This window comes from Rana temporaria, chromosome 5 (assembly GCF_905171775.1).
Source record: "Rana temporaria chromosome 5, aRanTem1.1, whole genome shotgun sequence".
Taxonomy (NCBI): domain Eukaryota; kingdom Metazoa; phylum Chordata; class Amphibia; order Anura; family Ranidae; genus Rana; species Rana temporaria.
Window position 1 is genome coordinate 171,646,614 of NC_053493.1, and position 12,173 is coordinate 171,658,786.

General features: G+C 42.6%; 1 protein-coding gene across 1 annotated transcript in view; it reads right to left on the bottom strand.

The window, feature by feature from the left end:
• Positions 1–217: 217 nt before the first annotated feature.
• Positions 218–12,173, bottom strand: part of ANKRD33B (ankyrin repeat domain 33B) — a 125,361-nt gene continuing 113,405 nt past the window's right edge. The window contains exons 4-5 of the mRNA XM_040353392.1: positions 11,619–11,759; positions 218–1,209 (exon numbers count right to left, since the gene is read on the bottom strand). Coding sequence (XP_040209326.1) covers positions 374–1,209; positions 11,619–11,759 — 977 coding nt within the window. The 3' untranslated portion in view covers positions 218–373. The remainder of the gene's footprint in view (positions 1,210–11,618; positions 11,760–12,173) is intronic.

Genomic DNA, 12,173 nt, shown 5'->3' on the forward strand with positions numbered 1-12,173 from the left:
CAAAAGCTTATCCTGAAAAATTAACTGTTAGTGCAAATAAAAAAGGACAACTATAGTACTCACTATGTTGTTCCAGGTGTACAAATATGGCTGCAATCACCTTTCATGAAAGGTTTTCATTGACATAGTGGCATGCCACAAAGTTGCGCTTTATATTTTTTTTGCTTACCATTGACACAGAACACCCTTTACCAACGTTTTCATTGTGAACTATTCATGCATAAGTATTCCATTTATTCTGCCTTTTATGTGCAGTTGGACTTTTACTTTTTATGAGACATAAAAAGAGCGTATTTTATTAGCCAAATACATTTGTATTAATTTTCAATCATAGGTTTACAATGTTTTGATCTGCACCCAAGAATGTTCAACATCAAGTTCTTTTTCTAGCATTTTTTTTTTGCTTTTGTGCCACTTCAAGTTTTCGAAGTGCCTCTTCCTCTGCTTTCTTTCTCGCTTCCTTTATCTCTTTATATCGCCATTTTGGAATCTGTAAGTAAGCGTTATCATTAACACTACTGCGTCTTCTTAATTTTTCAGGTTGGTAAGTAGGTGCAGGTGCTTTGTTGATCCGAACTTTTGGAATGATGTAACCTGGTCTCACACTGCTTCTTCTTAATAGATTCAGAGGTAGAAGGCTTGTTCTTCTGTTAATCACATCAGCCCTTGGAGCTACATTTACCTGAAGACTAGCTCTTCTTTCCTTTTTTTTGGGAACTACAATAACCTGAGTGTTTTTGAAAAGTTTTTCTAGGGTTTTTGGGTGGACTTTATCTGAAGTTTGTATTTCTTCAGCTCTTTGTTTTCCAAGAATCTCCTGTACAGTATATCTACGTTTCCCAATACAGGGGGGGCTGCCTGGACATACTGTTCTGCAACTAACAGCAACAAATGGGCTGCTCATACCGGTGGTAATTGTAACCATAAAATCAAGGACCCCATCTTCTTCAGGTTCACTAAAATAATTGAAGGTAAATGCTGATTTCATACATTCTGAGATTCTCTGTGCACATGATTTGGGCTCTGCTGCTTTGGCAAGAAGCTCTTTCATCTTAGGCCATTCCATTTTAAACTGGTCACTGAATTGTTCTGCCAGTGGTCTCTCCTGTAGTTTTTGCATGAGATAGGCTGTGTCATATCTCCCTGTAAACCTTGCCCATTCTCTAGGTGTCAATCCCCGATTTGGATCAACTGCATGAATATCAGCACCTAAAAAAGCAAATTGAATATGTGAGAGATATATACAATGATAAAGATTAGTACGGTAACATTTCTTAATGTTTGTTTCTGCATTTTTAACAATAAAACTATGAAAACAAGTTAATGAAATATGGTTAATTGGTTAAATGTTCGTTATACATTATTGCTCTTTCACAAAAATGAATTGTTATTGTTTAGAGGAAACCTGTATTGAGAACATAGATAAATAAAGTTTGGCTCTGAGGAGCCAAACTTTATTTATCTATACTCTGGATGATGGTACGCCCCTTTAAGTGTCTATTTATTTATACCCTCAGAGGTTACATATCAATGTATTGAGAACATATAGGGATGATATTGCTGGACTTCTAAGAAACAGCTGGCTGTCTCTGGTTTCAATCGTTTTCTGAGTCGCTGATAAAACAAGCTTGCATATTAGAGAAACAGTGTATAGTTGGAACTCCTGATCTGCATACATGTTCCAGGTCTGTGCCTCACAAAAAATTAAAGCAGGACAGCCGGGGTAAGTATTTTTTAAAGGGAAGGTCAGTTAGGGCAGCCTCCACTTACTCTCAGTACAGGTTTCCATGAAAGAAATTACTTTTTAAAATGTAATGACTGGGGTTATGTAAGAATCTGAATATTCAGTCTTCCAGTAATATAATTGTGCAGGGCTACTTAGATTGCTTGTGAAATATTTAAATTTGCTTCCTATTTTGCTTTATTTATCTTGAGGCTGTTCCTTAAAGTGATAATAAAGGTTATGGTTTTGCACAGAGCAGCCCCAATCCTCCTCTTCTCGGGGCCCCCCATTGGTTCTCCTGGCTCCTCCTCTTTTCTGAGTGCCCCCATAGCACTTGTGTGTGCTTGCTCCCAAACCCATAAGCAAATGGCTCCTGCTGCCCTTTCTTAGGCTTAGAGGAGGCAGAAACCATGGAGAGTGGCCATTCTCTTGCTGGATCGCTCTCGGGCTCGTGTAAGTATTGAAGTATTGGGGGGAGCTGCATACTGAAGGATTTTTACCTTCATGCATAGAATGCATGAAAGTAAAAAAAAAAAATTTACTTTTAAAACCAATTTAATGTATTTTCGAAGCAAAAACAGTTTTTCTAGTTTTGGAAAGAGTGGGGAAGGATTAGAACTGTCAGATTTTTTTTTTTTTTAAGATTACCCTTACTTTCAGTTCAGCTGACAATGGTTCACCACACAGGAAATGAGAGAAAATCTCCAACAGGAGCACAGACATTTTCTACTAAAGAAAAATATATCTACAGTAGTTCTACCTGTTTTGGTGTTGGAGAGTTCCTCTAACCTTCTATCTGATAAAACAGCCCTAAAATTGCACATGCCTGTGAAACTGACACATTTTGGTGCCCAAAAGATCAGCAAACAAATATTCACTGGTGTCCCTCTATTCCTTTTGCTAAAACCTACCACGCCAGTCTCGATTCATAGAATGCATTAAGGTAAGAACATTTTCAGCCTTTACCACCACTTCAATCTTCCAATCATGTGTAAGCAAACATCCTTTTTTTTGCACATGATTGGGTATTCTTTGATTTTTTTAATATCTTATTGAATAGGGTGAAGCTATGTGAAAATTCACTTTGAAAAAAGTCCTATACCTATCCAACAAGCTATTCCTTTTCCTTAAAGCATTAGCCAAATACATTTGTATTACATTAATAAAAAAAAAAAAAAAAAAAAATCTCCTGGAAAGTAGGACTAGGAAAATTCTAATTCCAATCCCAAAAGTGAGTTCATGTATATATATTTCTTTAGACAACCACTAGATTATAAATCTACAGTGACAGGAATTAAATGGACCAGAACTGTTCCTCAGCTAAACTAGATACACCTTTGAATTCATTATGTTTATATCCTGGGGAAAAATCAAAGTCACAATATACAGTGGAACCTTGGATTACGAGTATAATCCGTTTCAGGAGAATGCTCGTAATCCAAAGCACTTGCATATCAAAGTGAGTTTTCCCATAGAAGTCGAATGTGGCCAGAGGTGTGGGGCGCCGGAGAGCCTCGGAAATACTCGGTAAGGCTTGGGGACAGCTCGGCTGAACTCGGAATGGCACGGGAATGGAGTATTTCCGAGTATTTGTGGCTCCGGCGCCCCCGCACCTCAGTCCAAATGGATTTTCCAAAAAAAGTGCTTGTATTGCGTAACGCTCGTTAACCTTGTTACTTGCAATCCGAGGTTTCACTGTACTGTGAAATAAGCCTCCAGTTCTTCCACCATTCTTGCATATCTCCACGTTGGTCTTTTCTCATGTGCCTAAGCTCTTACTCTAGCTGCTTAAAATGTGGACATTTAGACGCAGCTCTGTTCCATGCCTTCAGGTCGTGCCCCAAAATCAAATGATTCTTGATCACAGTTGCACGTTATGCTAGTAAACTATGCCTCTAACTCCAGAATGTATTAGTCTGATAGACATTCAAGAGGTAAACATTTCCAGGTGTTGGAAGCAACCGTTCAATGTTATAACTCTTGTGGCAATGAAAACCATCTTGCAAAAATGGATTTACCCGGATCCCCCCACTATCTCCTTATTTGAAAATAAACTGCCTTACGTTTTCTGCATGGAATAGGTGGAGGCCCCCTTACATAAGAAAATACTGATCCGCACATTTTTTTTTGTCTGGGCATCTTTCATCCAAACATTACCTTCTGGTACAGAACAATACGGTTTAATGTTTACAATACACCCAATGATATCAAAACAGACTATTAACGAATGATCCTTTGATTGAGGTTTCACCTCCCATGTAAATTATGTATTTTCACTTGGCAGCATACATGTGGGTTGGCCCCGCCTCCATAACTACCCAATAGGACCCCCTCCCTATAAATTTCAGCTCTGGGCTCTCAGCCGTGTTCATTTTTTGTCCTCCTCCGTAGGACCATGTGTTTTGGTTCTCCTACCTAAAGACGATTGTTTCTACGATTAAGATCGGCCGATGATATGGTGTCTCATCCCTCCAATAAGCCTTGACTGTTAAGCAGGGTATGGAGTGTATTGCAGAGTAGCGCTGAAGAGCTGGAATTATGTCTTCCATTGGAGAGACGAATCGATCGTAGGTGGTGGTCAGCTGTATTGCCTTCATGGCAGCAGTGTTTACGTTTGTAGTATTTTTTTTTCTGTATTCCATCTGCTGTTTTCCCCATTTAATACATGCCCAGTGAGTGGCTGGTTCCCTGTGCATTCCACCTGCCGATCCCTCTTACTTCCGGGTTCTGTCTGCGTTCTGCGCCTGCGCGGACCCGGAAACGAAAGCGAGGCTTGGTTCGCGCATGTGCACGAGGATCGCGGGCCATGTGCAGCCGTGACATCAGTTTTAAAATCCTGGGGAAGCTTGGGAATGATCGTGGGCATAGCGACGACTTCCCTGAGCACTAACAGAGCCTACCCCAGGTAAGTGCTTGTTCAGAAGGTTCTGGATTTAGTATCCATTTCTATTTGATGTCTGACACTTCCACCTACAGTGTGTCTGTTCTATGATGGATGCTTCACTGCCTCCTAGTGGCCAGCCCTCTCACAGCAGGTAAGATTGGAAAACGATATTTTTGTTCCTTTTCTCTGCCTGCTGGGGGGGAGGAGAGTGGAGTATAGGGCATTGTCATGACTCTGTGCTTGTCTCTCTCTGTCTCTCTATTCTTGTCTTCCTTTTCTCAGCCCTTCTAGGTCTGACCAACATCATAGCGTATCCCACAGATGCAGTGGGTCCTCTAAATCGCACCACCGACACTCATCTTCATGGTTCTTCTAAATCCGGACGTCCCAGTAGAGACACTCACCCCTCCTCATCTCACAGCAAGAGGTAAGAGAGACTATGTTGGGGGTGTAGGGCTCCAGTCCCTTTGTGATCATTGTTTCTCAAAGGCAGCCAATGAGAGGGAAGGTGCAGACAAACACCTGGAAGCATTGGTTAAACGGGTCGTGAGCGAGTCGCTACAAGAGAAAGATGCTAGAGTACAGCATACTTCTCCTCCAGACCCACTGATTCCCTTCTCAGGACATGGAAAAGTACATGAGACCTTGGAGGTCTTTCAACCCAGCCATTCCTCAGCTCCTCCCTCAGAGAGTGGTTAAGAAGTGGATGATCCAGGGATAGGCTTTGCTTATGCCTTAGTTCCTTCTTTAGTGAAAGCAGTTAAGGAAGTTCTGAATTGGGAAGATCCAGTTATCGCTCCTCCCAAACAAAGAAAACTTTTTAAACAGCTCAATAAGGAGCGACATTATTTCCCATTTGTCACGGAAGTAGGTGCCATCATCTCAGAAGAATGGGGTAAAACTGATAAAAGTTCTATGCAGTCAAAAATTGCTAAATTATATCCTTTTAAGGAAGAAGATGTGAAACACCTTGACTGTGCACCTTTGGTTGATGCAGCTTTGATGCATCTGGTTAGATACGTAACCCTTCCCCTGGAAGATACGGTTTCATTCAAAGATCCTCTAGAGAGACGGATTGATTCAGACCTGAAGTGAATCTACCTGACAGCGGGATCAGTTTGTAAACCAATTCTGGCTTTAGCAGCTGTCTCAAAAGCCTTAGAGGCATGGTCAGGCAATGTGGAGGATTCCCTTAGAGGTATCTCTGAGGAAATGGCCAAGAGCTCTCCTATTCAGGAAATCAGGCTAGCATCTGCCTTTTTGGGGGAAGCCTCTATTGATGTTATTCGCCTAGTGGCTCGGGTAATGTTGTCAGCGGTTACTGCCTGTCATGCTTTATGGCTTCGTCCCTGGTCGGCGGATCCTGCTTCAAAGCAAGCTTGGTGCCGCATTCTCTTTGAGGGCTGCTTTCTTTGGCAATAAACTTTAAAGTGCCATTTCCCAGGCCACAGGGGGTAAGTTGGGGTTCCTCCCTCAGGATAGGCGTTTGCAAATCAGAAACGCACCTTTTCGAGAGCACAGAATACAGACCGTGCAAGGGAAACACGCAGCTACAAGCCTTGTCGTGAATTTTCAAGGTCCTGGAAATCCAGACAATCTTCCTTTTAAGAAGCCAACTAAGGCCGGGTACACACGGACAAACATGTATGGTGAAAGCGGTCCGTCGGACCGTTTTCACCATACATGTCTGCCAGAGGGCTTCTGTACGATGGTTGTACACACCATCGTACAGAAGTCCGCGCGTAAACAATACGCGGGGCGTGTCCGCGGTGTCGCCGCGTCGATGACGCGGTGTCGCCGCGACAATGACGCGGCGACGTGGGCGGCCCGCCTTTAAAATGCTTCCACGCATGCGTCGAAGTCATTCGACGCATGCGAGGGACGGCGGGCGCCTGGACATGTACGGTAGGTCTGTACTGACGACCGTACATGTCCGAGCGGGCAGAATTCCAGCGGACTGTTTTAAAACAAGTCCAGGAATATTTGTCTGCTGGGAAAAGGCCCGGCGGGCAAATGTTTGCTGGAATTCGGCCCGCTCGCGCCCACACACGACCAAACATGTCTGCTGAAACTGGCCTGCGGGCCAGTTTCAGCAGACATGTTTGGTCGTGAGTATGGGGCCTAAGAGTACTCCTTCAGGACTCTACTAAGTCCTTTTGAAATTGGGCCCGCCCAAGCATGTCAGGTGGGGGCTCGTCTTCTCCACTTTCGGCATGTTTGGGTGGCCTCAGTTCGAAATTTTTGGACCATCAAGACAGTCACTTCAGGCCACACCTGGGTCTTCAACAGCACCCCCAGGCTCAGATTCATGCTCACGAGTCTTCCATGTACAGAAGAAAAGAAACAAATCTTATTAGCTTACGTAAGCTCTTTATTAACTCAAGGCGCAGCCATTACTGTTCCAGATGGTGAACGAGGCAAGGGCATGTACTCCCCTTTGTTAATGGTACAGAAAAAGAACGGTACCTGGAGATCAGTAATAGACTTGACTCATCTCAACCGTTTTATTCGGAAAGAAAAATTCTAAATAGTGTCACTATTGACGATCCAGCAGTCAGTCCACCCAGGAGATTGGTTAGTGTCAATAGACCTAAAAGACACATATTTCCACGTTCCAGTGGCGGCAGACTATCAAAAGTACCTCCGCTTTGCTGTAGGCAATCAACACTTACAATTCACCCGCCTACCATTTGGTCTCACGACATCACCTCGGGTGTTCTCCAAAGTTCTGTTAGCCATTGTGGCTCTCCTCCGAGTGAAAGGAGTTTGTCTTCACCACTACCTAGACAACCTCTTACTTCTAGCTCAAGACAGAAGTCAACTCCTGGAACACAGGGACTTAGTAATTGCCACTCTCCAAGAATTTGGGTGGCTACTGAATTTGGAGAAGAGTCATCTCGTTCCAACTCAATCCCTGGTGTTTCTAGGTGCCCTCTTCAACACAATAGAGGGCACCATCTCATTGCCGGAAGAGAAGATTGCAACAATCCGGGACAGGATCCGCGCAACACTTGCTTCATCTCACCTGTCTGCTTTTTAATGTTTGAAGGTAATTGGCATCATGGCAGCCACCATCCCTATGGTGAAGTGGGCTCAGTGGCACACTCGCCCATTCCAAAAAGGGTTCCTCGAGCAATGGGACTCCCCAGGCAAGAGTCAACGCATCATACTCACTCAACCCATGAGAGAGTCTCTTCTGTGGTGGCTTCAGGGGAAGAATCTCTGCAACTGTCACTCGATCCGTCCCATCACTTGGACTACAATAACCTCAGATGCCAGCAATCAGGGCGCTCATTGCCTATCAGAAATAGCCCAGGGCAGGTGGAGCACACCTTCTTAAGGAATTGTATCCAACATACTGGAGTTGCGGGCTACCTTTCAGACGCTCATATCCTTACGCCATCTATTAATGGACTCCTCTGTGATGCTCAGGCTGGACAGCACAACCGCGGTTGCTTACATAAGGAAGCAGGGTGGAACCCGCAGCTGGTCCTTACTCTGGGGGGTGGAGCCAATTATGAATTGGGCCCAGAAGAAACTAGCCAACATCTGGGCAGTGTACATTCCGGGGGTCCAAAATGTTCAAGCAGACTTTCTATCACAAATCAAAATGAACAACAAATGGTCTCTACACATAGAGGTGTTCAATTGGCTTCCAACTCTGGGAGTGTTCCCAGAAGTGGATCTGTTTCCGTCCCCATGCAACCACAAGTTGACCAAGTATTATTTGAGGTTATTATTCCGGGATCCCCAAGCCTATGGGATAGACGCTCTCACAGATCGGTGGAAATTTAGCAAAGCGTATGCCTTTACACCAGTACCTGTGATTCTTCAGTTTCTTTGCCGACTCAGATCAGAGGATGTAGAAATCATAGCAGTGATTCCATTTTGGCCCAACAGGCCATGGTTTTCCATCCTAACGCTTCTCAGTTACCGGGACTCAATCCCTCTACCTCTCAGACCGGATATCTCTCAGGGCACAACGTTGCACCCGTGTCCGGCTCATCTGCACCTCAGGGTGTGGTTCTTGAGAGGCGAAGGCTTGAAGCCTTAGGATGTCCAGAAGAAGCCATTTCAACTCTTATTAACGCTAGAAGAAATAGCACTAACAAAGTTTACGAGCGTATTTGGTCAAAATTTACAGATCATATGTCTTCCAGGACTAATCCTTGCAGTTCCCCAGAAGTCCAAGATATACTTAGTTTTTTACAAACAGGTTTGGACTTGCCTTTAGCAATCAGTTCACTCCGAGTACAAATTTCAGCCATTTCTGCATTTACATGAATCTCTTGGGCCAATCATCCCTTGGTTTACCAGTTCTTCAAGGGTGCCATCCGGCTTAGACGCCAGAGAAAACCAAGGTTCCCCAAATGGGACCTGCCTCTTGTCCTGGACTATCTTACCACACTCAGCACTGATCCTGATAAACCTCTATCAGCCAAGAAACTTACTCTCAAGATCGTCTTTCTAGCAGCAGTCACTTCAGCTTAAAGAGTCTCTGATATCAGAAACCTGGGTTCATAAGAACCAGTCTTGACCTTTTTTCCAGATAGAGCAGTATTAATTCCCATGCTGGGTTTAAATCCTAAAGTTACATCAATTTTTCATTAAAATCAGGAAATTGTACTGCCCACTTTTGGGATTTCTGAAGATCAAGATATTCATCCCCTTGATGTGGGTCACACATTAAGTCAATACCTGTTAATGACAGAATCTTTCAGACAAACAGACTTTCTTTTCATTCTTCTTCATGGAAAGAACAAAGGAAAACGGGCCTCAATCAGATCCATTGTGGCTTGGATAGTTCAGACCATCCAAAGGGCATACAAAGCCAAGGGCAGTGACTGCATCGGAGCATCTCGACTTCTTGGGCAGCCTCACGTCATGTCGTACCTGAAGTTATATGCAGAGCGGCCTCGTGGTCATCTATTAATACTTTTGTTTCCCACTATTGTGTTGAACCAGCTGCCTTATCACTGAATTTTGATTTACAAGTTCTGTCAGTTGACAGTGTTAAATGTATTTTCTTGCCTCAGCATTGTGCCCGCCCAGGTGTGTTTGGCGAGTTATTTCCCACACGTATGCTGCCATGGAGCATGTCAGGAAAACGGAAAATTTATTATGAAATACTTACCGTAATTTTCCTTTCCTGATAGGCTCCATGGCAGCAAGAGTCCCTCCCAATGCTTGGAGGGGAAAAAAAGCATATATAATGTTTTGGGTTTCTATGTAATTTTTTAGCAAATAAATGATGATTTTTACATGTAGGAGAGAAATGTCAGAATTGGTCTGGGTGCTCCAGAACACCTGATGGCGCTCCCTGCATGTTGGGCCTCTGTATGTGGCCACACTGTGTAAAAGTCTCATACATGTGGTATCGCCATACTCGGGAGGAATAGCAGAATGTGTTTTGGGGTGTAATTTGTAGTATGCATATGCTGCGTGTGAGAAATAACCTGCTAATATGACAGAAACTAGAATTTTTTTTTTTTTTTTTACAGAATTTTCAGTCATTTTTTTTTATAGCGCAAAAAATAAGAACCGCAGAGGTGATCAAATACCACCAAAAGAAAGCTCTATTTGTGTGAAAAAAAGGACAAAAATTTCAGATGGGTACAATGTTGTATGACTGAGTAATTGTCATTCAAATTGTGAGAGCACCGAAAGCTGAAAATTGGTCTGGTTAGGAAGGGGGTTTAAGTGCCCAGTGGTCAAGAGGTTAAAATTGTCGTGTGTGGGCTTTGATTAGCCAACCGCTGATAAAAAAAAAACAGTACAGTGGGAAGGATTCCTCCACCCAACTCGCTTGTGCACATGAGTTTTTTTTTTATCAGCGGTTGGCTAATCAAAACAAAACAACCCAAGTATGCCCAGCTTAAGTCACTGAATCTAGGAACACTAATAGGTCTAAATGTTTATTTAATCTAGAGACATTATGGATACACACTGTAGGTTGGGATCTTTGTATGCAGATAGTCTAAATAAAAGCACTGGAACATTTCACTAATTAATTATTGCTTAAAGGATTGTAATAATTAATCTTTATAGCTTTATCTTAGACAGGTTTTCCTGTTTGAGATTAATAACATAATTCAAATTTTTACTCTACCTTTATGTCAATGTATATATTATATACAATACTGCCAATACTGCCCTACTGTATATGTTTTCTGTAATCCTGTACGTTTATGTCCTTTGTAACATGCATGGAGTGATATTACAATAACCTGTTTAAGCAAACTATATGACTGAACAAATTCAAATGTCTGGGTATCCTATCCTCTTATGTGATTGATATTTAATTTGATATAGAATTTAGATCTATATTTAGAACCTCAGAGGTCACTTGATTGGATTATCTTGGTGCCAACACACCATTAGATAAAGTGCTCATAGCTGCAGTACACTGTATTATGCAACCCAGCCACTTCTTAAGCCCTGTACACACGATCAGTCCATTAGATCAAAACGGACTAAAGGACCGTTTCATCGGTTAACCGATGAAGCTGTCTGATGTGCCTACACACCATCAGTTACAAAAACGATCGAGTCCAACGCGGTGACGTAAAACACAACGACATGCTGAGAAAAATGAAGTTCAATGCTTCCAAGCATGCGTCGACTTGATTCTGAGTATGCGCGGGTTTTAACCCGATGCTTTTGCATACTAACCGTCGGTTTTGACCGATCGGTTAGGCGTTCATCGGTTGAATTTTAAAGCAAGTTCTAAATTTTTCGACCAAAGGATAACGGACCGATGGGGCCCACACACCATTGGTTTGGACCGATGAAACGGACGTTCAGTCCGTTTCCATCGGTTTTGACCGACCATGTGTACGAGGCCTAAAGGTTATCACATTCTACTTTAGTGCTAGTAGAGCCAGGTTGTGTTGACAGTGTTGCTGTTTGGCTTTTCGGGTGCCCAGAGCTGTCACATTGGAGCTTTCTTTCTTCACTCCTCACGTCTAATCAGAGTGCTGGAGGATCAAAAGGAAGATTCTTTACACTTACCTGCTAACATTAATGCACGGACACAGTCTGTTCTGCCTTGAATTGAAGCTTTCATTAATGCTGTAAATCCATGGATATTTCTTTTTTCAATGTCCAAACCGGGATAATAATTTAACAAAAAGTTGGTGATTGTTATGTGCCCTGTAAAAAAATAAATAAAAATGTATCAACCTTCAAAAAATGTTTTTATAATAACAATGTTAAAGCTCATCTATGGTGAAAATCATGTATTCATTCCAACATTGTATTTCACGTATTTCTAGCATATTCCTATCCTATTACTCTGAACTATACTGAAGTTTATATACTTATTTTGTGAACATCCCCACACTTTTACTTTCTTGAAGTCTGTGACACATATTCACTATGCACTGCAAATAGGTTCTGCTGTGTCACAGAATTTACACAGCCCGTCTTCTGAACTACAGAGGTGTTTCAGAAGATGCTGGTACAGGAATCACAACTTGCTGATAGCAAGGTACCATGGGATATGTAGTTTTTAGAAATGAAAAGTAAACAGCAGAGGAGAAGCTGAAAATCATGCAGGAAATTTGG